We start from the raw sequence: 27,102 nt of genomic DNA on the forward strand, positions 1-27,102 counted from the left end.
AGGGAGATGGAGAGAGACTTAGACACAGAAAGTTTATTAGAGAGAGATGGAAGGAGAGACAAACAGAAGAACATTGGGCAAGAAATGGCTGTGAAACAGAGTTTGAAAAAGCCAGATCATGTAGAGAACAAGATAAAAACTGAGAGTGAAGGTGGGAAGGGAATAGGAATGATATAGAAAACAATTAATTCAACTCATGGAAAAGTCTGCAGAGTGACTCACCACTGTGATGTGATTTAGTGGAAGAACACACTCTCCAACATGGGAATAGAGCTGGATTTACAGATCAGGATCTAGAAGACCCCCTCTGCTGGGCAGAGATGCTGGGATCTCACCATCTGAGGAAAAAGTTGATCTCAGGTCACAATGTCTAGCTTCAATATTTTGATTGAGGTTTTTGCTAACCTTGTCAACTAAATAACACTACCTATAGTCCAGCATCAAACAGTAATTACTGTCCAACTGCAGGTACCTGCTGTCTAACAGATCAAATAAATATTTGAAAGGAGATTTCTGCAAATATCACAGGAAGCATTATGTATAGCTGGCAGCTTACCAGTTGGTGTAATGTGGTCTGAGGCTATGTTGCAGCCAATAAGATACATAAGTGAGAGAAAGGGAGGTGGCAGGCAGCAAATCACTTGTTTATAATGTTACACAATCCTCCACAAACTACTTCAGTCCCACTATCTGACTTTGCCTCCACTATATCAAAAATGATGCACTTGGCTTTTTAAAATTTTATTAAAATCAAAAAATAAGTCATAGGAAAATAATTAACAATTGCTTCCTCTCCACTCCTATTGCAGCTCTACCAACTCAGTTATATGTATCAATGATCTACCTCCCTCAATCCTATTCTCATGAAGCTGCTGATCACCCAAATGTTCCCTTCTGGTTCCCAAGGCAGACAATTTGTCAATGGCTCTCTCCAGCTGTCTGTCCCTCCAGAACCAGGAGGTACAATTGAAGGATAGTGGATGAACCATTTAGGACTGAGATGAGGAGAAGTTTCTTCACCCAGAAAGTGGTAAGCCTGAGTGGAATTCTCTGTACAAAACATTCAGAGTTTTCAAGAAAATTTTGGAGATAGTTCTCAGGACTGAAGGGATCAAAGGATACTGAGTTGGATGATCAGCCATGACCATATTAAAGGGTGGAGCAGACTCGAAGGGCCGAATGGGCTACTCCAGCTCTTAGCGTTCTATGAGCTTCTCACAGCAGCCAATCCCACTGTCAATCCCCAATCAATCCTAAATTACTTGATTTTGACCAGTGCAGCAACATGAATATTGCTGTATTAAGCTGGAGGGTGTTCAAAAGAGATTTACTAGGATGTTGCTGGATATGGAAGATTTGATTTACAAAGAAAGGCTGGAACTTTTTTCAATCGAGCATAGGAGGTTGAGAGACAACCTGACAGAAGTTTATAAAATAATGAGAGGCATAGATAGAGTTAATGGTAGCTGTCTTTTCCCTAGGATAGGGAATTTCAAGACTAGGGTGCACATTTTTAAGGTGATAAGAGAGATTTTAAAAAAGACATACGGCAAGTTTTTTACACAGAGGGTGGTTCACATGTGGAATGAACTTCCTGAGGAAGAGGTGGGTGTGGGTACATTTACAACATTTAAGAGACAATTAGATAAGTACATGAATAAGAAAGGTTTGGAGGGATATGGGCCAGGAGCAGGCTGATGGAACTAGTTTAGTTTGGGATTATGTTCCTCAGTTCTGAGGGTCACCAGACCCGAAACATTAACTCTGATTTTTTCTTCACAGATGCTGCCAGACCTGCTGAGCTTTTCCAGCAACTTTGTTTATGTTCAGCAAGGACTGGTTGGACTGAAGGGTCTGTTTCCATGCTGTTTGACTCAATGCCTCTATATAAAGAAGCCATAATTTAATAGGATGGCAGAACAGTCCCTAAGGCCTGAATGGCCAATTCCGGTTCCTATAATATTCTGCACATTGCACAAGGTTCAGAGACAATTAGGTTTATCTGAAACTGAGTGAAGATACCAGGAAGCATGTGGTGGGTACAGAACCTGAAAAGAGAGCTGGCCATGTCATGTTATACAAAAGGAAGGGTAAAACTCATGGAGATGCACTGGACTAATTTGAACCATCTCAAGGGATGGTAGAGGAATTTTTCATACGATTTCCCCCAACCCATCTTGATTTTTCCATTATTTTCCATCTTTGGAAAAGCAATAAGTGCAAAATGCAGCTCAAATCAATACAATTATCAAAAACAGGAACAAACAGCAAAGACCCTCCAAGTACAGGAAGCACATACCAACTTTAGCTGTTAGTTGGGGCAACAGGTGGGAAATGTTGCCCCATGATGCATTACACGCTTTGGTTCTGTGGTGCTGGTTTGATACTCTAACTAATTTTTTGATATTCTAAAGAATCCTGGCTGATAGATATAAACAGGTGTCTCAGAGTCTCCTCACTCTAGGGACTGGCATTGAGCTAGCTGGTCATGAACTGTGCTTGTGTAAATAAAGGGTGACTTGGTGAGGGGATACCAGCCTCTGTGCAGTTATCTCAGTGGCAATGACAAAAAACAACACGTTTCTTAAGAAAATTTGCTCATAACAGTCATCTTTGAGTTGGGGCAAGCATTTCCAGCATCATAACTTTATTTGGGAAGCTTGACTCGTTCAATCCTGCCGTCAAAGACTGGGCCCAGTATGTAGAAAAAATGTTATTTTTTCTGGGCAAATGACATTGGGGCAGAGGAAAAGCAATGAGTAATTCTTCTGACTGCTTGCGGACCCACAGCTTTTTTAGTTATCAGGCGCCCAACTTTCTGTGGGGCACCAGGTCCTAAAATATTTCAAGAGTTGATGGATTTAGTTAAGGAATATTATGGCCCCCAAGTTTACTCCAATTCTGATGCATAATCCGTTTTACTTGGCAATTCAAGAACCAGAGGAATACATATCAGGATTTTTGACAAAGTTAAGAGGACTGGCAGAGGCATGTAATTTTGGGTTAACCCTGAATGAGATGCTGAGAGATGGATTTCTATGTGGGATTAATGCTGTAACCATCAAAAAGCACCTGGCAGCTGAAGCTCAACTGGACATCAAACAGGCACTACAACTGGTGTTGTCATTAAAAAATACAGCTAGTGAAGCATGGGAGCTACAGGGCATCCTAATGAAAGTGGACACTCTCGCCAGTCTGACTGAGCTTGAGGAACACTACTTGAGTGAAGGCAATTGTATAGCCTCACTCAGGACATATCTTGAGCAGAGAGATCCTTGGTCAGCTCATGGCAAAACACCAAACAAAGCCAAGCCTCAACCAAATGGCTAAAATGTTCTTCAGGATCCGGTCCAGTGAGCAATTGTAGTCATTGCTGATATGCGGAGTTGAGACTGTGAAGGCCTGACTTCAGTAAGAGAACTCCTAGACCACAGTCAAGGAGAATGTATACCCTGGAAAGTCCAACTACATGCAATTTGGAACAATTAAATTGCTTAGCAACATCCATATCAGAACCAATCAAAATAAATATCTGGTTAAATGGTCACTTGGATCTCATGGAGGTCAATACCAACATAGCTGTATCAGTGCTGGTAGAACCAGTCTTTAACAGGATTCACTCTGGACTCCTGGCTCACTGTAGAAGATGGCATATTATTATAGGGAGCAAGAGTGCTTATCCCGAGTAAAGGTCGCCTTCAGATTCTCCACCAGGGTCATCCAAGGGTTACCAAAATGAAAATGTTGGCAAGGCGTTGTGTCTGGTGGCCAGGATTGGAAGTAGACAGAGCTGTGTTGGTGGGGCAGTGCCCAGAGTGCCAACAAGGACAAAAATTACTGCCAGCAGCTCCCCCACATTCATGGGAATGGCCGGGTAAACCCTGGGCTCAGTTACACGTCCACTATGCCAGTGCTTTCGTGGACTCAATGTTCTTGGTTATTGTGGACACCCGTTCAAAGTGGTTGGATGTGCATAGAGTTAATTCATCAAACTCAGGGATGGCAATTGAAAAGCTGCGAGCATCGTTTGTGATACATGGACTGCCAGAGGTATTGGTCACGGATGATGGGATGTCATTTACCAGCAGGGATTTCAAGTATTTCCTAAAGTTGAATGGCATTTGACATGTTTGGACAGCTCCATACCATCCATTGTCCAATGGTCTGGCAGAAAGAGCAGTCCAAACGTTGAAGGCAGGCTTAAAGAAACAGCCTACACCATCAGTTGATGCCAAATTGGGGTCCCAGTTCCTGTTTGATTATAGGACCACCCCTCACACAACTACAGGGATAGCTCCAGCAGAGTTGCTGATCGGGAGAAGACTCGCGACAGGTTAAACCTGATATTCCCAGACCTGGAGAGGGAAGGGTGAGACGGCATCAGGAATGCCAGTGCCAGCCACGTGCCTCCTCTAAGCGAGAGAGAGAGTTTACTTCAGTGGACGAAGTTTGGTGTCAAAACCATGGAAATGGCCCTGTATAGGTACAAGGCAAGGTCAACATGAGGTCAGATCCCATGACAAACGAAGTTCGGGAAGGTCCTGAACAAATATGTAGATCACATGAAAGCTGCTACCTTGTAAACAGGGCAGGAGCAAAACATACCTGACCCCCCCAAAACAGCTCTGTCAGAAACTGTGGGTTCTCCCCCTCAGTCTAGCATTGAAGAAACCTCAGAGACCAAGATGGATGCAGCCTCAATATTGCTACCACCTGAAGAAAAAGAAGAATTTCTCCCGCAATGCTCCAGGTGCAAGAGACAGGCTACGGTCTGGTACATGACACCTGTGTGTGAGTCAGAGTCGGAGGACCGAACCTGGGGTGAGAGCGGCCAGGGAGAAGCTGCAAGAAAAAGAACAGGCCTTAGTGGGGAGGGATATAGTGATTAGAACAAGGTTGGCCAGATATATCTCATTGAGTATGAGTTCCTGATTGAAGATATTACATGGGCCAATCAGGGACCCCTGGCTGACAGATATAAACAGGAGTCTGAGAGAGTCTCCTCACTCTAAGGACTGACTCTGAGCTATCCGGTCAGAGTCCATGTACTGTACTTGTGTAAATAAAGGGTGATTTGGTGACAGGATACCTAAGTTTAGAAATAACTCTTTTGGCAGAAATGAGCAGCAAAATGCACCACACCTACAGAGTTCACAACAGCTTTGAATTATCAGCCTTCCTATTGGCCCTCAATGCTTCTCAGAATCTAATAACTACCAGGTCTCAAAGGATTTGTGCTGGCAAGAAAAGGCTTTCCCAACACCAACCCTGAGACTATTCTGATCTCTCAGAAATGTTTATACTTTGGTTGTAAAGGTGGTGTGGAAAGGGTAAATGAGTCATTGGATTGAAAATAACTTGATTGGAGACTTGTAATCATGCTATGATTTATTTGGTAACTCTCCTGTTTTTAAGTCAAAAGGTTATATAGGTTCAAACCTCAATCCAAATGCTTCAGCACAGAAGCTCGGGTCATATTCTAATGTAGTAGTAAGGGAGGACTATGTTTTCAAAATGCTTCTTCACAGATGGAACATCTCTTGGATGGAGGCAAATGACCCCATGGCACTATTTCAAAGAAGAGCAGGGCAATCCTTCCTGGTGTCTTGGCCAATATTCATTGTTTGATCAATGTCACAAAAACAGATTACCTCTCTGTTATTATGTTGCTGTTTATGGGAGTTTGCTCTGTGCGTGTTGGCCTGTCTGTTTTCTATCCTACAACAGCAGTCACAATTCAGAAACACTCATCAGTTGTGAAGTGCTTTGAATTGTCTGACGTTCTGAAAATGTCTCATACAACTGCCAGTCCTCTCTTTTTCTTAAACAGATTCTTTGAATATCAAATTACTGCTTGTGGGAAGCAAAACCAGAAGTTGCTGGAAAAGCATCTGTGGAGAGAAAGCAGAGTTAATACTTTGGGTCCAGCGACCTTCCTTCAGCTTGTGGGATCTTGTTTTGCACAAATATTCTGCCACGTTTACTTAAATTACAAAGGTTACAATAGGTCCAAAGTATAACTAAAGGACTTTAGAATGTCTAGATGCGGCAAAAAACATCATCCCAAAGCAAATTTTCATCTTGTTTTTATGTCTGTGTAGTTCCTCCTCCACAACATTGTCTTTATAAAGGCAGGCAATAGTAGCTGGAGGACCAACTAAAGGAGAAACTTCTCTAAATCCTCTGTACTATGAAGCTAGTTTTGACAATGCAGTGTTAGAATTGCCTGCTTATTGAACATAGACATAAATCATGAAGAATTTAAACAAAGTAGATGGGGGAAGAGAAACTGTACCCTTTGGAGGAAGGAAACAGAGGATACCAACTTTAATAAAAGCACTGCTGATGCTGGAGATGTGAAATAAAAAGAGAAAATACTGGAGAAACTCAGCAGGTCATTGAGTCATAGAGATATACAGCACAGAAACAGACCCTTCGGTTTAACACGTCCATGCCAACTAGATATCCTAAATAAATCTAAACCCATTTGCCAGCATTTGGCCCATGTCCCTCTAAACCCTTCCTACTCATATCCTCATCCAGAAGCCTTTTAAATTTTGTAATCATACCAGCCTCCACCACTTGCTTTGGCAGCTCATTCCATACACGCACCACCCTCTGTGTGAAAATGTTGCCCCTTAGGCCCCTTTTAAATCTTTCACCTCTCACCTTAAACCTATGCCCTCTAGTTTTGGACTCCCCCAGCCTGGGAAAAGATCTTGGCTATTCACCCTATCCATGCCCCTCCTGCTTTTATAAACTTCTATCAGATCACCCCTCAGCCTCCAACACTCCTAGTCTTTTCAGCCTCTCCTGATAGTTCAAACTCTCCAACCCTGGCAACGTATTTGTAAATCTTTTCTGAACCCTTTCAAGTTTCACAATATCCTTCCTATAGCAAGGATACCAGAATTGCATGCAGTATTCCAATTGTGGTCTCACCAATGTCCTGTACAGCTGCAACATGACCTCCCAACTCCTATATTCAATGCACTGTCCAATAAAGGCAAGCATACCAAACGCCTTCTTCAATATCCTATCTACCTGCAACTTCACTTTCAAGGAACTGTGAACCTGAACTCCAAGGTGTCTTTGTTCAGCAACACCCCCCAGGACCTTACCACCAAGTGTGTAAGTCCTGCCCTGATTTGCCTTTCCAAAATGCAGCATCTCACATTTGTCTAAATTAAACTCCATCTGGCACTCCTCGGCCCATTGGCCCACCTGATCAAGATCCCGTTGTACTCTGAGGTAAGTCTTCACCGTCCATTACACCTCCAATTCTGGCATCATCTGCAAACTTACCAATCATACCTCCTAAGTTCACATCCAAATCATTTATATAAATGACAAAAAGCAGTGGACCCAGCACCGACCCTTGTGGCACACGCTAGTCACAGGCCTCCAGTCTGAAAAGCAACCCTCCGTGACCACCCTCTGTCTTCTACCTTCGAGCCAGTTCTGTCTCCAAATACTTAGTTCTCCCTGTATTCCATCTGATCTAACCTTGATAACCAGTCTACCACGAGGAATTTTGTCAAATGCCTTACTGAAGTCCATATAAATCATGTCTGGCAACTTCTTTGGTGAGAAAAACAGAGTTAAATATTCAAGTTTGATTTGACTCTTCTTTGGAACTGGGTGATGTTGACTTAAAATAACTGGCGAAAGAAGCACTGCAACATGAGGTAAACCTTTAATGGAGCCAGTAGTGAAATGCAAGGCCAGAGAATGAGGTGGAGGCAGAGCCAATCGTGGTTTACAAAAGAGAATTGACAATTATCTAAAGAGAAAGATAAAATTGCAGGAACTTGGGGAAAAGGCAGGGGAGTGTCACTGGGTAATTATTCGCTGCAGAAAGCTGGCACAAATGCCCCTATTCTGTACAGTAACCATTCTATGATTCCGAGACACTGAAAATCTTCCTCCAGTTAAATTCTGGGAACACTAAAGCCATTGTTTGTGGTCCCTGCTCCAAACTTCATTCATTAGAAAATAATTCCACTTCTCTCCATGGCAACAGATTGAGTCTAAACATACCTGTTTTCTATCTTACTGTCTTATCTGATCCCAAGATAAGCTTTGGAGCCACATAATGCGATCACGAAGATTACGTATTTTAACCTTGTCTGATTTCACCCGTCCCAGCTCATCTACTGAAAGTCTTTATTCATGCCTTTGTTACCATTCCACTTGACTCTCCAATGGACTCCTGGCTGGTCTCCTACATTCTAAGCTCTGTCAACCTGAGGTCGTACGAAACTCAACTGCCTGCTATTTAGCTTGCACCAATTCCTCACCATGTCTGTACTCATGGACTTAGAATGGAGCTTGATCAAGCGCATTTCATCCTTCCTTTAGTCTTGGTAACCAAGACCATTTGAATGATTCTGAATCAGTTTTGGTTTTTGTGTAAAGAATGATGCTTCAATATCACTCCTACATTTGAACCTTTGTTGTTTTCTACATTAAAAGTTGAGTTACTAGCTCTTTACAGTTTTTTTTGTACTGATCAGTTTGTCAATAGCTCATTGCTCCAACAATGGCCCGAACTTCACAAGGGAGTCAATTTGTGGTCTGAGCAACAAACTCATTGATGACATCTGACATGAAGGCCTGATCTAATGAAACTCACCCACTTTTTGATGATAGTCAGACAAGTGAAATTGGACAATTGAAACTGCACCAGAATGGGTCATCTCTATTTTTCCCAAGATTTCCCTCCTTGACCTTGGTTAGTCTGAAAGGTGGAGTGAGGTGAAGTGTGCTGGCACAAAGGAGTGTGATTCCTGAATGCAGTTTCAACCAGGAAGAATGTTTATGTTGAAACTGCAATTTCTGACTTGTCAAGGATTCTTTGTAAGTCTTCTATCAATGACCAGCTGCCAGTACAATAGTGAACATAGCTCTTATACCATTTTCTGAAATTGGCTGGTGGCTGGATTGAGTTCAAAACTTTTCCAAGGCTGTCCTCATTTCTTGTCCTGCCCCTCTCACTGCATTGCAGACATGGGTCCCAGAATATTCCATCCATCCCATTATCAGTACAAGGAAATTGAGCATTATTCCCATTTCCTGTCCTTAACAGTAATTCTCCTCATTGTTTAGGCCTGGATTCTCTTGCCATTCCACCACTGAGGACAGACAGACATCTCCTCAAACTAGTACCCAGCTTCTCTTACCCACAGCCTGAAATGCTACTAGTTGATGTTCATGTATTCTGATAGCTAGTTTCCTTCCTGTGTGACTAATATAATGTTTGTGGCAGTCGTTACATGGTATTTTGTAAACCACATTGTGCATGTTTTGGGAATGGGGTCTTTAATTCTTGTAAGTGTTTGTCATAGAGTGGCTATGAGCTTGTGAGCCACCATGATTCCTTGTGATCTTAGGAGTCTTGTTGTCAGTTCGATATGTTCTTGATGTAGGGCAGTGAGGCCAGTGTGTTAGGGTGTACTGTGTCCTCCTGTTGTTCTTTGTTTAGTAGGCATCTGCAGATGAAGTTGCGGGAATATCTGTTTATAGCTAGTGTTTATAGCTAGCATGGTGATGAAATGTCTGAACGAGAACAAGCCAGCTTGGCGAGCAAGTCAACAACCTCATCCACAACCCGAGCTACTGCTCTTTGCCAAGCCTTAATATAGTTCTTGTCATGATATGTTTAAGTGTACCCAGGCTCTGCGGTGTTGAGATTCCTAACACTCAATTAATATTTCCACAAAATGTGAGGAAATAAATAGCAACATCTTGAAAAATGTCCATGTTACAGAGGAGGAGGTGCTGAATGTCTTAAAATGCATAAAGGTGAATAAATCCCCAGGACCTGATCAGGTGTACCCTAGAACTCCATGGAAAGCAAGAGAAGAGATTGCTGGGCCCCTTGATGAGATATTTGTATCATCAATAGCCACAGTTGAGGTGCTAGAAGACTGGAGGTTGGCTAACATTTTGCCACTATTTGAGAATGGTGGTAAGGAAAAGCCAGGGAACTATAGACCAGTGAGCCTGACATTGGCGGTGGGAAAGTTGTTGGAGGGAATCCTGAGGGACAGGATTTACATGTATTTGGAAAGGCAAGGACTGATTAGGGATAGTCAACATGGCTTTATGCGTGGGAAATTTCACTAACTTAATTGAGTTTACAAAGAAGATTGATGACAGCAGAGTGGTGGGTGTGATTTGTATGGACTTCAGTAAGGTGTTTGACAAAGTTCCTCATGGCAGACTAGTTAGCAAGGTTAAATCACATAGAATACAGGGAGAACTAGCTATTTGGATACTGAATTGGCTCTAAGGTAGAAGACAGAGGGTGGTGGTGGAGGGTTGCTTTTAATCCTTGGAGCCTGTAACCAGCGGTGTGCCACAAGGACTGGTGCTGGATCCACTGCTTTTTGTCATTTATACAAATGATTTGGATGTGAACACAGGAAGTATGGTTAGTAAGTTTGCAGATGACACCAGAATTGGAGGACAGAAAAGGTTACCTCAGAGTACAACGGGATCTTAATCTGATAGGATAGGGAAAGAAGTGTTTGGTATGCTTGCTTTTATTGGTCAGTGCATTGAATATAGGAGTTGGGAGGTCATGTTGCAGCTGTACTGGGCATTGGTTCAGCCACTTTTGGAGTATTGAATGCAATTCTGGTCTCTGTCCTATAGGAAGGATTTTATGAAACCAGAAAGTGTTCAGAAAAGATTTACGAGGATGTTGCCAGGGTTAGAGGGTTTCACCTATAGGAGCAGCTGAACAGGCTGGGACTATTTTCCTTGGAGCATTGGAGGCTGAGGGGTGACATTGTAGAGGTTTATAAAGTCCGGAGGGACATGGATAGGGTCTTTTCCCCAGGGTGGGGGAGTCCAAAACTAAAGGGCTTGGGTTTAAAGTGAGATGGAAAAGATTTAAAAGGGACCTAAGGGGTAACATTTTAATGCAGAGGGTGGTGTATGTATGGAATGAGCTGCCAGACCAAATGGTGGAGGCTGGTATGATTACAAAATTTAAAAGGCATTTGGATGGGTATATGAATAGGAAGGGTTTAGAGGGATATGAGCTAAATGCTGGCAAATGGGACTAGAATTATATAGGATATCTGGTCAGCATGGACGTGTTGGACTGAAGGGTCTGTTTCCACGCTGTATATCTCTGTGACTCTATGACCGAATGAGTATTTCCCCCAACACTGAAGTGTGTTATTGATGAATGGCTTGATAGGTTGAGGGTGCCTCATCCATCACTGTGTTGCGACATTGAAATTCTGCAAACCCTTTCAGCCTTCAGTGTCTCCAATTTCTTAAAAAAAAGCTCCATCCATTCCACATCAAAGCAGAATATGTTAATTAGTACTAATCTACTACGGATTCAAAAAGAGGTGGGAGGGCGTAAACTTCTGCACGTAATTATATCATCCATCTCTCCTCCTCCTGGAAGGAAGGATAAGCCCACCCCTCTATTAAGTTTGCCTTTCCTAAACTCCTCGCACACTGGGAGCTGCATTTTCCACATTCCAAAGTCCATATCACTTGGCTATTAACAATAAGTCACTCTTATCATCAGGAATTAAAAACTCACTCATGTTAAAAGAGCATTTGGAAGTTCACTCTGCCCAGAAAATGAAATTCCAAACATGACATTTTCTGGAATTAAAATTTACCCAAGTCCAAACACAACACAGAGCCAATTCCAAAAGGTAAATTTTTATCAAGCTTTACAAACCAAATTTTTGAATCAACATTTCGCAGATTTTTGCTCTACATAACCACTGATGGTTTCTTAAAAGGACATTACATTAACCATACATGTTCCACACTGATACAAGCACACAACTCACTGTCAAATCACCAGATATTCCCAAAATGAAAAACTAACTTCAAAGTATCCCCAGATCTTAAGCTCCAGGGAACACGTTGGTGTGGCCTCTTCTGAAGTACTGTGTCCAGTTCTGGTTGCCATGTTATAGGAAGGATATCAAGCTGGAGAGGGTTCAGAAGAGATTTACCCAGGATGCTGCTGGGAATTGAGGTTTTGAGTTCTGAGGAGAGGCTGGGACCTTTTCAGTGGAGAGGAAGAGGTTGAGGGGTTACCTTACAGAGCTTTATAAAACCATGAGAGGTATTGATAAGATGAACGGCAAGGTGTCTCTTCCCTAAGGTGGGGGATTTCAAAACTAGGGGCTATATTTTTAGGGTGAGAGGAGAAAGATTTAAGAAAGACAAGAGGGACAATTTTTTTTAAAAGAGACTGGTTTGTGTGTGGAATGATATTCCAGAGGAAGTGGTGGATGTAGGTACAGTTAGAATATTTAAAGGACATTTGGATAAGTACATGACTAAGAAATGTTTGGAGGGATATGGGCCAGGGGCTGGCAGGTGGGATTGTGGTCGGCCTGGACTGGTTGGATCAAAGGGTCCGTTTCCATGCTGTATGACTCTACTAAGCCACAGCTGACCCTACAAACACAGCAGTTGTACATTTAGCAACCAACAAACAATGGTGCATCAAACCAGATGACAAAGAGTTAAGACTTCTACAAGATTCACTGCACTTGCACAGTGCAGAAACCTGGTCTCCAGTTCTCTCTTTTTCCAATTATAAACGTCCCTCATCCTTTCGGGGGTCTTAATTGTGCTAACGTATCAGCTGTAGACTTGAATCCAGAGTCTGCCACATTCCACTCTGGAATATACAAGGTCTCCAGAGCATCAGGATGCTTTTCTCTTCTCTTAAACATTTCCCCAATCCCATCTTTGTCACCAAAAATATCTTGGACCACAGACTGTATCCAAGCTGTTCTTTTAGATTCAGTTAAATGTAATTAAGAAAAGACTCGATAACAGTAGTTTGCTTAAATATGAACAGTTATTAAGTAATAACAAAAAAAGGAAAAGAAAGGAAATAAAACTGAAATATGAACATCTATTAAGTAATAAGAAAAGATGAAAAAAGGGAGGAAAAGAAAGCAATGAACCTCATACCCTCCTGCCCATTGGGGACCCTTCAATCGATGGCTGGTCTGGATGGTTAGAGACAGTAAGAACTGCAAATGCTGGAGTCAGAGATAACACAGTGTGGAGCTGGAGGAACACTCCAGGGGAGGCAATGGCCTAGTGGCGTTATCGCTGTACTATTAATCCAGATTAATGTTCTGGGGACCTGGGTTCCGAATCCTGCCACAGCAGACAGTGGAATTTGAATTCAATAAAATATCTGGAATTAACAATTTAACGATGACCGTGAATCCACTGTTGATTGTCGGAAAAACCCATCTGGTTCACTAATGCCCTTTAGGGAAGGAAACTGCCACCCTTACCTCATCTGGCCTACTATATGTGACTCTTAACTGCCCACTGGGCAATTAGGGATGGACAATAAATGCTGCCGCACCAGCAACACCTTCATCCCATGAATGAATAAAGGCAAAAAAAATGAACACAGTAGGCCAAGCAGCATCAGAGGGACAGAAAAGTTGACGTTTGGCTCAGAATCCTTCTTCAGAAATGGCTTAGGTTTGTTCCTAGCACTGCTCGTGATCCCGGTCTGAGGTGAAGTCCAAAGACTTGGAACAAAACTCTTTCTCTTATGAAGTATAACAAACAGCCAGCACAGAAAAACAACTTTGATTATGCCATCTTTGGCATGTACAGGAATGTTCACAGGACTCATTCAAGATCATGCAGCTGTCGAATATCTTCAACAATTTTAGCCCTTCAGCCCATCCCATGCAATTGGAACAAGTAATCCTTGATTAATGCAGTAGTTAAGTTCTTGACAATCGCCATGTTATGTAAAACTTTGTTATTTGAAACACATATTCCAATGAAACTTGTGAATGTTTGGGTTACTTTTCCAGACATTAATCAAGTACAGAATACCAGTGTAAAGTTAATATAAAACACCAAAATAGTTATAACAATATGCAGAAAAAAGGTTCTTGTCAAGGTTGTTTATCTGGAGGTGGAAGGCTGTGGGCAGTTTTTAGAAGTCTTAAAAGCCTTTATTAAGGCAGAGACAACAGCCAAACAAACTCAACAATTGGGAACCTGTTCAGATTTCTGGGTTATGGCACAAATGTATTACTCAATGCTGCTGGGAGTTGGGCAAGAACTACATTATTGCAAATCAGGTGCTTGTTATTGGATCATGAGTTAGTAAAGTAAAAACCATGTTATTGGCAAAACTGCATTAGTTGGGGAGCACCTGTACCACCTACAAGATGCACCAAAACTCCCCAAACCTCCTATGGCTGCACTTTCCAAACATGTGATCTCTACCATATCGAAGGATAAAAGCGGCATATATATGGGAACACCACCACCTGCAAGATCCACTCCAAGTCACTCATCATCCTGACTTGGAAATATATCACTGCTCCTTTAGTATTACTGAGTTCAAATCCCAGAGTTCCCTCCCTAACAGCATTGTGCATGCCCCTATGACCCAAGTACTACAGTGATTCAAGAAGTCATCCTACCACCACCTTCTCCAGGATAGTTAGTGATGGGCAATAAATGATGGCCCAGGCACTAACAGACGCTTCCTGTGAATTAACAAGAGAGTTGAAGATTGTGGTGATGGGGTGGGTGTAGGCAAGAAAGTGGTCAGCTCTGATGGGAGAGGTGATGGCATATAACTACAGACAATTGCTCTAAGCATATGGGTTTGAAACCCACCATGAGAGATGGTGAAACTTTGAAGTCAATAAAGAGCCTGCCTAATGGTGACAACTATAACCATTGTCATAACAACCCATCTAGTTCACTAATGACTTTCGGGCAGGCAAGTCTGCTGTCTTTGCCTTATCTGGTCTGCATGTGGTCAGTAGTGTGGGAGACTATCCCCACTGCTTTCTGGGTAATTGGCATTGGGCGATAGGTGCTGGTCTGGCCAGTGATGCCTACATACTACAAATGAATCCAAAAGAATTGCTCTGATCTTAATGAATAGTAAACAGACTTGAGGGGACAAACAGCTTCCTACTTACATTCCTTAATGATCTTATATCTAGGCCAGGTTGTAAATGGTATAGTAATGGTGCCCAGGGCTATTGTCAGCTAAAGTTCCTTGTATAAAATTCTGGTGGCAAACACTTTGTCCTTTTTTGTTTCCCTTTCCCATTCCACCCAACATCTGACCATGCTTCGTCAAAAACAAAATCAGAAATTGATGGAAAAATTCAGCAGGTCTGATTGCATCCGTGGTTCTGAAGAATAGTCACTAAACTCAAAATGCTAACTATGCTTTTTCTCCACAGATGCTGCCAGGCCTGCTGAGTTTTCCCAGCAATTTCTGATTTTGTTTCTGATTTCCAGCATCGTAACACAGGGTGGAATTTCCCCTGCATGGTGTGAGAGTAATAGGGGTAGGGAGGGAAGGTAGAAAAATACATGAAGAATTAAACACTGGATTCTCAGTGTCAACAAAAATGTTTACCCTTCCAGCTTTTCCCTTCAAGCTTTACATGGCAACGTCAGTCTCATCGTTGCATTTCATTAAAATCCCAACTCTCGTTCTCTGAGTAAGTAGACCTTTTTTTTCTCATATTGCCTTTAGTTACTTTGCTAATCATGTTGAATCTGTAATCTGCTGGTTACTGAGTCTTCCTTCAATGGGAGCAGTTCTTTCTTATTTATTCCAAGTAATCGCCTTATGATTTTCAGCACCTTAAATTAGCAGCATAACCAATTAATGAAGCTGAGGACTGAAGCATGTGCCTGTTCAAACTCATACCGTGCACCTAGTAAGTCTAACTGGTACATGGGCTAGTTTTGGAAGCTGTGAAATTCCGTTGTTGAGATTCGGTAATGGACAACACTATCAAGATGCACTTAGCAACAAATACCTGCTCAGTTTGGGTTCTGCCAGGGAGTCTGAGCTCCAGACCTAACTTTTAAAAGTACTAAAGTAAAGAGGTGATGTTGAACTTGTATAAGACACTAGTTAGACCAATTGTGTACAGTTCTGGGTGCCACATTATAAAAACTGTATTGTGTATAATGTATAGCGGAGAATATAGAAGCAATTTATAAGAATGGTTCCAGGGATGAGGAACTTCAGCTATGATTGAAGAAGTTGGAGAATGGGGGCTGAGAGGAGATTTGAGAAGTTTTCAAAATCATGAGCAGGCTGGATAGAACAGATAGGGAGAAGTTACTTCCTCTCATAAAGTAAAGTACGAGAGGGTATAGATTTAAAATGATACGCAAACAAAGCAAGTGTGATGTGAGGAAAAAAACTTTTTCAAAACCCGTGAGTGGTTAGGGTATGGAATGAACTGCCTGGAAGTGTGGTGGAGGCAAGTTCAACCAAGAATTCAACGGAGCATTGGGTAGTTATTTAGATAAAAATGACGTGCAGGAATATGAGGAAAAGATGGGTTATAGAATTGGTGCAGATATGATTAATAGAACCTCCAGTGTGTGGTAGCAGGCCATTCAGCCCATCAAGTCCTCTCTGAAGAGCATCCAACTCAGACCCAGCCCTGTAATGCTGCATTTCCTGTGGATAATCCACCTAACCTACATAACCCTGGACACTACGGGCAATTTAGCATGGCCAATCCACCTAGCCTGCACATCTTTGGACCATGGAAGGAAACCAGAGCAAACCCAAGCAGACACAGGGAGAATGTGCAAACTCCACACAGACAGTAAACCAAGGCTGGAATTAAACCCAGGTCCCCGGTGCTGTGAGGCAGCAGTACTAACCACTGAGCAACCGTGCTGTCCATGGTGAAGATGAAACTCTTGATGGGCCTAATGGCCTCTTTTCTGAGCTGTAACAATTGAGATTCTGTGATTTAATCTTCACCAAAAGCAGCTTCAGAGGTGAAGGTGACTGCCCTTGGTAGCAAAGCAGCATTTGACAAAGTGTGCCATCAGGGAACCCTAGTAAAATCAAGTTTGAAGGGAATCAGTGAAGATGAAACTCTTGACCAGTGTTTCATCTAAGATGTATAACCACACAGCTCACGGAGAGGCCGTGCACACTGATTTATGTGCAGGCAAGTTCTGATTTCTGATCCTGGAACCTGTGCACAAACCTGAGGTTTGCACAGCAACAGCAAGAATCTTCACTGGTTGAAGTCATTCTTTGCAAAAAGGAATCATGGTTGTTGGAGGTCAATCATCTTAGGTCTGGCAAATGTTGCAGCAGTTCCTTAGTGGTGTCTTGGGCCTAAGTATTCAAAATTATGAGGGATCTGGATGGAATAGATAATGAGAAACTGTTCCTGCTTATGAAAAGATCAAGAAGCGAGCACAGGTTTAAAATAATTGGCAAAAGAAACAGAAATTAAGGAATGGGGATAACAACCGTGTGCAAACGGATGCACTAGTTTAGAATGGCATCATGGCTGATGCAGACATGGTGGGTCGAAGTGCCTTTTCCTGCACTATACTGTTCTATGTTCCATGAAATGATAGTCTACTTTAAAGGAAATAATGATTGAGCACCATCTGCTGTTCACCTTGACATTGCAACAAGATAGCAGTGCCCTCCAGTGGAAACTAGCCAAAATGAACAAAATCCTCAAACATAATTTCACTGATTCATATTTACTCTGGCACACTTTGTCAGCAGAAAAATACAACTAACTTCATTCAGAATTGAATTATTCACAAAGACTAGATACAGATTGCAGTGGTTGAAGATTTAATCACAAGTCTGTCAGTGAATAACTCATTGAAGCAAATGGGGCAGACCATTCAGCCAACATGCATGTGGGAGCTGAGTTATCCAATTAACCCCCTTGCAAAGCTTTCAGTAGATGTCAGTAGGAGTGGGTTTTGATTTCTATTGTTGTTGCTGATTTTGGTCTTCACTTTCCATGGAGTGAATTCATTGCTCACCTTAATAATGCTCTCTGCAAACACCAACCACACAGGTTTTCTGGAAAGGGATCATTCCCCAAGCCTAATGTCATTTTTTTTTACATTGAACTGGTGCTACATCTAAGAATATCATCCACTTTGGCAGCAAGAAAAGCAGCATATAATTTAAATGGAGACAGACTGCAGGACTCTGAGCTACAGATGGATCTGCATGCCCTGATATATGAATCATAAAACATTACTTGGTAGGTACGGCAAATGAATACAAAGGCAAATTAAATGCTGTCATTTATTGAAAGGGAATGAAATATAAAAGTTGGGTTGTTTTGCTATCATTGTATGATGCATTGTATTATGTACAGTTTTGGTCTAATTTTTAAGAAAGGAAATCACTGCATTAGAAACAATTCAGAGAAAGTTCACTCAACTGATACCTGGGATTGGGCAATTAGTTTTCTTATAAAGGAAAGGTTGGGTAGGGTGGACCTGTATTGACTGGCGTTTAGAAGAAAAAGAAGAGATCTTATAGAAACAGAAAAGTCTGAGGCATCTGGACAGAGTGGGTGCTGAAAAGGTATTTCCCCATGAGGGAGACACTAGAACTAGTGGATACAATTTAAAAATAAATTTTAACTCTGTTCCCCAGACAGCTGTAAGACAGAGATACAGTCTTGCCTAATAAGGGGGTCAAAAAGTTGGCAGGAAATTAGAGAGTGAGGTCACAGACAGGCTGTGATCTTATTGATTGGCAGAGCAGGTTCAAAGGGCCGAGTGGCCTACTCCTGCTTCTAACGTGTATGTTTGTACATGGTGAGCTGTGGATAGGTCAGAGATTACACTGGACTGTACATTAGGAAAGGATGTAGGCGATTTACTTGGATGTGGAGTCTTCAATTACATGGAAAGACTGAGGAAGCTGCGATTTTTCTCCTCAAAGCAGAAAAGTTGAGCAGATGTTTGCTAAAGGCTGAAAATTATGAAGCATTTCAATAGGTTAAATGAGGAGAAACAGTTTCCACTGGGTAAAAGAAGAGGAGTATTTTTGTGAACTGAAATACAGATACATGGCCTGAAAGGGAGATGGAAACTGATTCAATATTAACATTTAAAAGAGAATTAGATAAATACTTGTAAACAAGCCGACAATCTTATCTACCTACCCAGCTTAACGTCTCCTATTGGAGCTGCTTCTGGTATATGGGGCAGCATCAGAATCGACCTGTTGAGTAACCAATGACAGGAGTTTAGGGGGTGGGGGGAGAAATGTGGAACTTCTAGTGATCCTAAACATACCTCTTTCCTCTAACTCACAGGGAGAATAAATGCTGGCTGAGCCAGCAATGCCCACATCCCATGAATAAGTCAATAAAAATATCCACTAGGAAGACAAACTTCAGGCTGAAACAATAACGATGTAATTCGGCTATGCCAGGCGATCAACAATAACAGCCTCAAAAGTTCTCATGGTATTTGTTCAGTTTTATTTTGTTTTCCATTCTTTTCCCTACATTTCCTGAAGGTGTCAGCTCAAGGTGAGTGTGATCCCTCTGCTCGAACAGTGAAGACCAGCATGTGGCAATAGCATGCTGATCCTGACAGTCACCCATTTTCAAGCAGGAGTCACTGGAGAGTGGTCCATAGTTGCACCCCCTCACTGCCACCTCAAGATCAGTCTAGATAAGAATCAAACCCACAACCTGTTTTCACACAGCATGGGGTTGCGGCAGATACTGCATTTATTCACTTCAGTTTAACTGTTTTCTTTGTTAATTCCCATTTTAGGTGTCTTTCTTTATAATTGGTGCAAGGGATGTTTGGTGTCAGGAAATGAAAGAGTTTTTCATTTTTTTGCATCCCATATCAGGGTAGGCATGAAATATTGCCGGGTTGGATACGTGGCAGGTTATATGCAGAGTCAAGCTCCTGGTGCACTGGCTAAGTACAGAATTAAGCTCCTGGTAGTATTCCCTGATGCGCCCGAGTGATATGTTTCAGGCAATTGCCATGCTTGTGACCTCTCAAAATAAATGTATCAGTTCAGTATGAGCGAGGGCTTCAGTAGGAGTAGTTTTATGCTGTAGACCCCCTTCTGAAGTGGGCTGGCTGGAGGCTGCAGCAATCGTAAGAACCTGCAGGCAGAGGATTCTTTCATCCTCTTAGTCTGGCTTGAATTTGTAATCAAAGTCCCACAGACAGAAGAACCAGTATGTAACTCACTGACCCATCAGCAGCATTTATATGGATGATGTAGAGAGATGTTATGCTTCACACGGTTTAGTCCGAAAGTCACTAAAAAGCATCTAAACTGTGTTCCACTATGACTGAAACTAGCAACAGTACGGTAGGTAACAGTTATAAAAGCACAGGCCCAACTAAACTGCCTGGGATCTGTAACCTGAATTGATGTACAAAGTACAGATATCCTCACTGCTGGAGGTTGGTATCCAAGTGATTTGCTGAAATACATTAACAGGACAGGAGCTTGAAGCATGTCTTAAACCAGGAGATGATTACAGAAGATTAGCAAAGGAATTCATACTTTGAGCATCAAAGCATCTCACATGTAAGAAAGTAAAACTGGACTTCAGGTACGCAAGCACAGCACAGTTTGAATGTCAAGGCTTCTTACTGACACAAAACGAAGTCCAAAAAGGTCAGGGCTTGTGATCCCAAGCTGTCTATCATCATGGGACTTTCCCTGACCCACCATGGCCTGTGACAGTCAACGACTAAATTTCTTTCAACTCAGATGCTGAGAACCTTCCTGGGATTAAGAGGACAGCACAGCAGATTACAACCATAGAGAGGAGAGACAAGGTGTAGTGTGACCAGTTTGATTTACATCCCTGTCATCAATTGTAGATCAATGGTGACTATATGTACTTCCCTTTTTAAACTTAATTTGCTGCAATTTGTTTCCGTCAATAAGTTGACACTATCAGTTTTGCCTTGTGGACTACATGGAGAGTCTGCAAGTTGTCCCCTCACTGTCCTCCAAATAATCAGTGATTTAATTCATACAGCGCTGTAGCTGGGCTATGCCTGCGAGGTTCAGTCCACTGGCTGTCAACAGACTTTTGGCTCTCAGATCCTCTAGTTCGTCTTTGACTGCCTGCCACTTCTTCATCATCCTTCTCATCTCCTCCTGTTTCACTTTCAGCCGTTTCCTTAGCTTCTCATTTTTCTCCAGGGCAGAAAACAACCTCTTCTTCATCATGCCCAGGTTGGTGGCAGCGTAGGTATGGTCAGCACTACCCTCAGAAGCAGCAACTTTATTTGGTACTGCCTGCGGGAGGTTCTCCTGCCCTCCGCTTGTTGTGGCCACGGGCACCTAACGGAACAGAAAAATGAGAATGAGTTCACAGAATAAATGCAATAATTGAATCAGACACATATGACATATCAGGGAAGCAATGGCCTAGTGGTATTGTTACTGGACTGTCAATCTGGAGACCTGGGTTTGAATCCTGCCATGGCAGATGGTGGAATTTGAATTCAATAAATATCTGGAATTAAGAGTCTAATGATGACCATGAATCTGTTGCAGAAAAACCCCTCTGGTTCACTAATGTCCTTTAGGGAAGAAAACTGCCATTCTTATCTGGTCTGGCCTACATGTGACTCCACACCCTCAGCAACATGGTTGACTCATAACTGAGTCAGGCAATAAAGCTGGCCTAGCCAGCGACACCCTCAAGGAAAAAAAAAGTTTCCCCACAATCTTTATGACCCTCTTTATGATTCAGGTGGTATCAACATTGTATCCAGAAGTCTTTGTTCTCACAGAACCACAGAAAATAGGAGCAGGAGTAGTCAGTCAGCCTTTGAAATTGTACTTCCATTCAATATGATCATGGCTGATCATCCAATTCAGTATCCTGTTTCCATTTTCTCCCCATACCCATTGATCCCTTTAGCCCTAAGAAGGCTAACTCCTTCTTGAAAACATTCAAGGTTTTTACCTCATTTTCTGTGGCAGAGAATTTCACAGGCTCACCATTCTTGGAGTGAAGAAATTTCTCCTCATCTCAGTCCTAAATGGCCCATCCTGTGCTCTTAGACTACAACCCCTGGTTCTGGGCTTCTTGATCGTCAGCAACATCGTTCCTACGTTGACCCTGCCTAGACCATTTCAAGTTTTATAGATTTCTATGAGGCCCCCCTCAACCTTCTAAAGTCCAGTGAATATAGTCCTAACCAATTTTCGGCCCTGCCAGTCCAGGAGTCAGTCTGGTAAACCTTTGTTGCAAACCCTCCATTGCCAGATAAGACGATCTTATCCTGAGCTGAATAGAGACTGTGGAACTTTAAGGGTCGCAGATAAGGCTGTGTTTATTACAAATACCACCACTAGGTGGTGCAGTGACAACACACACAAACAGCTCGGCAGTGGAATAGCAGCTTCCTGGAATAAAGTTAGCACTGAGTCATAGAGATCTATAGCACAGCAAAAGACCCTTGAGCCCATCAAGTCTGCATCAATCAAAAATAAATACCTAATTATTCTAATCCTATTTTCCAGTTTAGACCAAGACAAAAACAGAAGTTGCTGGAAAAGCTCTTCAGGTCTGACAGCGTGTGAGGAAAAATCAGAGTTAATGTTTCGGGTCCAGTGACCCTTCCGCAGAATTGATGGTACCTTGGAAAACTGGTTTATTTGGAAAAAATAGGAAGGGGACTGGGGTAGGGAGTAAATGATGAGATAAAGGATAGAGCTCGAAGAGAGAGAAGAACAGTTGGATTGACAAAGGAGTTGACAACAATCTGGCTAGGAGGGTGAATATTTGTTCATGGAAACTGTTAGTGACTAACAATAGGTAATGTGTAATGGCAGGATATGTGATAATAAGACCTGGTGTGTGGGGTAGGGGAGCAGGATATAGGAGGATTTGGGACCTAAAATTATTGGACTCGAGTCCAGAGGGCTGCAGGGTCCATAAGCAGAAAATGAGGTGTTGTTCTTCCAGCTCTCGTTGATGTTCGCTGGAACACTGCAGCAAGCCTGAAACAGATTTTGGCTGGGGAACAGGGCGGTGTGTTAAAGTGGCAGGCAACAGGTAGCTCAGGGTCTTTTTTGCGAGCAGAATGTAGATGTTCTGCAAAGTGGTCACCCAGTCTACGCTTCGTTTCCCCAGTGTACAGGAGACCACATTGTGATCAGAGAATGCAGCAGACTAGATTCTGGGAAGCGCAGGTGAAGTGCTGCTTCACCTGGAAGGTATGTTTGGGCCCTTGGATACTGGGGAGGGAGGAGGTAAATGGGCAGGTGTTGCACCTTCGCTGGTTGCAGGGGAAGGTGCTGTGGGGGTGTTGGGGTGAAGGAAGAGTGGACCAGGGTGTCCCGGAGGGTGTCCTGCAGAAGGTGGACAAGGGAGGGGAGGGGAATATGTGTCTGGTAGTGGCATCTCGCTGGAGGTGGCAGAAATGGCATCTGATGATCTTCTGGATGTGGATGCTGGTGGGATGGTAGGTAAGGACAAGGGAATCCCTATCACTGTTGTGGGAGGGAAGACAGGGAGTGAGGGCAGAAGTGCAGGAAATGGGTCATACCCAGTTGAGGGCCCTGTCGACAACAGTGCTGGGGAATTGTAGGTTGAGGAAGAAGGTGGACAATTTGGAGTTCTGAAGAAGGGTCACCAGAGCCGAAATGTTAACTTTGATTTTTTCTTGACAGATGCTGCCAGTCTATGGGTAGGATTCTCACTTTGGGTATTGTGCAGTTTTGGCATGCAAGAGGTCCCAGGTTCGTCTCCCGGACGAGCCCAGGGTTATGGGCGGCACGGTGGCTCAGTGGTTAGCACTGCTGCCTCACAGCGCCAGGGCCCTGGGTTCAATTCCAGCCTCGGGTGACTGTCTGTATGGAGTTTGCACATTCTCCCAGTGTCTGCATGGGTTTCCTCCCACAATCCAAAGATGTGCAGGGTAGGTGGATTGGCCATTCTAAATTGCTCACAGTGCCCAGGGATGTTTAGGTTAGGGGGGTTAGACATGGGAAATCAGGGGTGGGATAATGGATCTGGCTGGGATGCTCTTCGGAGGGGCGGTGTGGACTTGTTGGGCCAAATGGCCTGTTTCCACACTGCAGGGATTCTATGATTTCTATGACCTGCTGAGATTTTCCATGCAACTTCTGTTGTTGTTCTACTATAAACCCACTGACTCCCACAGCTACTTGGACTATACATCTTCACACCCTACTTTCTGTAAAGACTCCATCCCATTCTCTCAGTTCCTCTGTCTCCGTCACATATGTTCAGATCAGGCCAACTTCGACAAGGGAGCCTCCGAAACGTCCACCTTCTTCCTCAACCAAAGATTCCCCATTTCCCGCACTTCCGCCCTCACCCCCTCTCTTCCCTCCTGAACAGCGATAGGGTTCCCCTTGTACTTAACTACCATCCCACCAGCATCCACATCCAGAAGATCATCAGATGCCATTTCTGCCACTACCAGACACATATTCCCCTCCCCTCTCTTGTCCGCCTTCCACAGGGACCATTCCCTCCGGGACACCATGGTCCACTCTTCCTTTACCCCCAACACCCCCACAGCACCTTCCCCTGCAACCGGCAAAGGTATAACACCTGTCCATTTACTTCCTCCCTCCCCAGTATCCAAGGGCCCAAACATACTTTCCAGGTGAAGCAGCACTTCACCTGCACCTCACAGAATTTAGTCTACTGCATTTGCTGCTTACAATGTGGTCTCCTCCACATTAGGGAAACAAAGCGTGGACTGAGTGACCACTTTGCAGAACATCTATGCTCTGCTTGCAAAAAGGACCCTGAACTTCCAGTTGCCTGCCACTTTAACACACCGCCCTGTTCCTTGGCCAACATCTGTCTCTGGCTTACTGCAGTGTTCCAGCAAAGCTCAACGCAAGCTGGAAGAACACCACCTCAATTTCTGCTTGGCGACCCTGCAGCCCTCTGGACTCAATAAGGAGTTCAATAATTTTAGGGCTTAAACACTCCTATGCCCTACCCCGCTACCCCATACACCAGGTCTTGTTATCACATAGCCTGCCATTACACTCTGCCTATTGTTAGTCAATAACAGTCCCCATTAACAGCTATTCACTCTCCGAGCCAGATTGTTATCAACTCCTTTGTCTGTCCAACTGCTCTTCTCAGAGATAGTAGGAACTGCTGATGATGGAGTCTGAGATAACAAGGTGTAGAGCTTCTTCAGAAGAAGGCTCCAGACCTGAAACGACAGCTTTCCTGCTCCTCTGATGCTGCCGGGCCTGCTGTGTTCATCCAGCTCTACACCTTGTTATCATCAACTCTCTTCTCTCTCTTTGGGCTCTATCCTTTATCCTATTGTTTACTTCCTACTCCAGTCCCCTCCCTATCTTCTGTACATAAACCAACATTTTCCCAGCTACCATCAGTTCTGAGGAAGGGTCACTGGACCCGAAACGTTAACTCTGATTTTTTTCTTCACAGATGCTGCCAGACCTGCAGAGCTTTTCCAGCAAATTCTGTTTTTGTTCCTGATTTACAGCATCCGCAGTTCTCTCAGTTTTTAGACCAAGACAGAGTCAAGATCACCTGCTTCAGCAATCGTTAAAAACGTGTTTTTAAATTCACTCATGGGAGGGTGAATGTCACTGGCTGGGCCAGCATTTATTGCCCATCCCTGGCTACCTTTGCAAAAATGATGGCAAGCTGCCTTTTTGAATTGCCCAATATGCCTTTGGGAAGTTCTAGAATTTCAACACAGCAACCCTGAAACAACGGTGATTTCATAGAATCGTAGAATCCCTACAGTGTGGAAACAGGCCCTTCAACCCAACAAGTCCACGCCGAACCCCAGAGCATCCCATCCAGACCCATCCCCCTATAACCCACCTAATCTACCCTCCCTGAACACTATGGGCAATTTAGCATGGTCGATCCACCTAACCTGCACATCTTTGGACTGTGGGAGGAAACCCACGCAGACACGGAGAGAATGTGCAAACTCCGCACAGACAGTTGCCCGAGGGTGGAATCGAACCCGGGTCCCTGGCACTGTGAGGCAGCAGTGCTAACCACTGTGCTGCTGTGCCGCCCCAAATTTATTTCCAATTCAGGAAAGCGAGTGGCTCTACAGTGGAACTTGCAGGTGGTGGTATTCATAAGTATCAATGCCCTTCTAGATGGGAGGGATTGTGGGTTTGGAAGCTGCTATCTAAGAGTTTTGGTGAACTTCTGCAGTGCATCTTGAGGATGGTACATATTGCTGCTGCTGCTGAGTGTCAGTGGTGGAGAGGACTGAATATTTGTGGATGTGGTTCCAATCAGTATGCTGCTTTCTCATGGATAATGAAAAGTTTCTTGAATGGGTTGTGTTTCAACACACATCTGCCTTGAGCTTTGAAGATGGTGGGCAGGCTTTGGGGATTCAGGAAGTGAGTTACTCACCGCAGAATTCCTAGCTTCTGATCTGCTGCTGTAGACAAACTTGTATGACTAGCCCATTTTAGGCTGTGGTCAATGGTAAACCCCAGATGGTGATAGAAGGGATTCAGTGATACCATTAAATGTTAAAGGGTGATGGTAAGATTCTCTTGTGGTGGAGAGGGTCATTGGCTGGAACTTGGATGGCATGAGTGTTGCTTGGCATTTCGATAGAAAATGTAGAATTTTGCAAGTGAAGCTTAGAAATCAGCGAGGGATATCCATAAAACCTTGGAGAAATATAGTGAGCTGTCTGTGCCATTGGATGTGGAAGCTTTTATTTAAAAATAGGCTGTCCAAGATATCCACATAGGCAAGCATATCCTGGAGAAGAAGGCTGTTTCACAGTAAAGTGATGATGCTCGCCCTGTCTGCAGCACGTGCTGATGGCCATTTTGGCAAAGATAAGGCATATGTCTTTGTTACTAGTAATTAGTCACTACAATCTCCAGCACTTTAAACACACTTACAGTCACTTATGTTGGATTGAAATCACTTAGCATTAACCAATCACGTCAACAACATTTTCAAAGTTGCTACTTGTAGTATATTAAATGCTTTGTTTTGGGGAAAACCACTATGATCACCCATAGTTTGCACCTCATTAAAGTACACTTACATCCAAGAGCAAACATAAGTAATATGATGATAACACTTTGTGAGAAAAGAGCACAGGCTGACATCTTTTACTTTGTTTCACTCTCCGCAACGCTGCAAGAGCATTTTCTTTTCTGGTTTCAGAATTCCCGCATCCACAGTTTGGCGTTAAGTTACCAAATAATGTTCTGTTATCTTTCGGGTTTTTAAGGCCTTCAAATCTCCCTTAAGTGAC

At 43.2% G+C, this 27,102-nt stretch overlaps 1 protein-coding gene across 3 annotated transcripts in view; it reads right to left on the reverse strand.

The window, feature by feature from the left end:
• Positions 1-239: 239 nt before the first annotated feature.
• The window catches only part of thap3 (THAP domain containing, apoptosis associated protein 3), a 37,829-nt gene continuing 10,966 nt past the window's right edge, over positions 240-27,102 (reverse strand). The window contains exons 4-5 of one of the 3 annotated variants that reach the window (XR_007265320.1): positions 18,987-21,157; positions 240-338 (exon numbers count right to left, since the gene is read on the reverse strand). Coding sequence is in view for 2 of the 3 variants with exons in the window: in XM_020530841.2 (XP_020386430.1) it covers positions 20,837-21,157 (321 nt within the window). In the remaining variant the exon portion in view is untranslated. Of the gene's footprint in view, positions 339-17,535; positions 21,158-27,102 lie in introns of those variants that run through there. The other 2 variants (XM_020530841.2, XM_020530842.2) reach the window with 2 other exon arrangements.

Source organism: Rhincodon typus, chromosome 31 (genome assembly GCF_021869965.1).
Source record: "Rhincodon typus isolate 14 chromosome 31, sRhiTyp1.1, whole genome shotgun sequence".
NCBI classification, from domain to species: Eukaryota; Metazoa; Chordata; class Chondrichthyes; order Orectolobiformes; family Rhincodontidae; genus Rhincodon; species Rhincodon typus.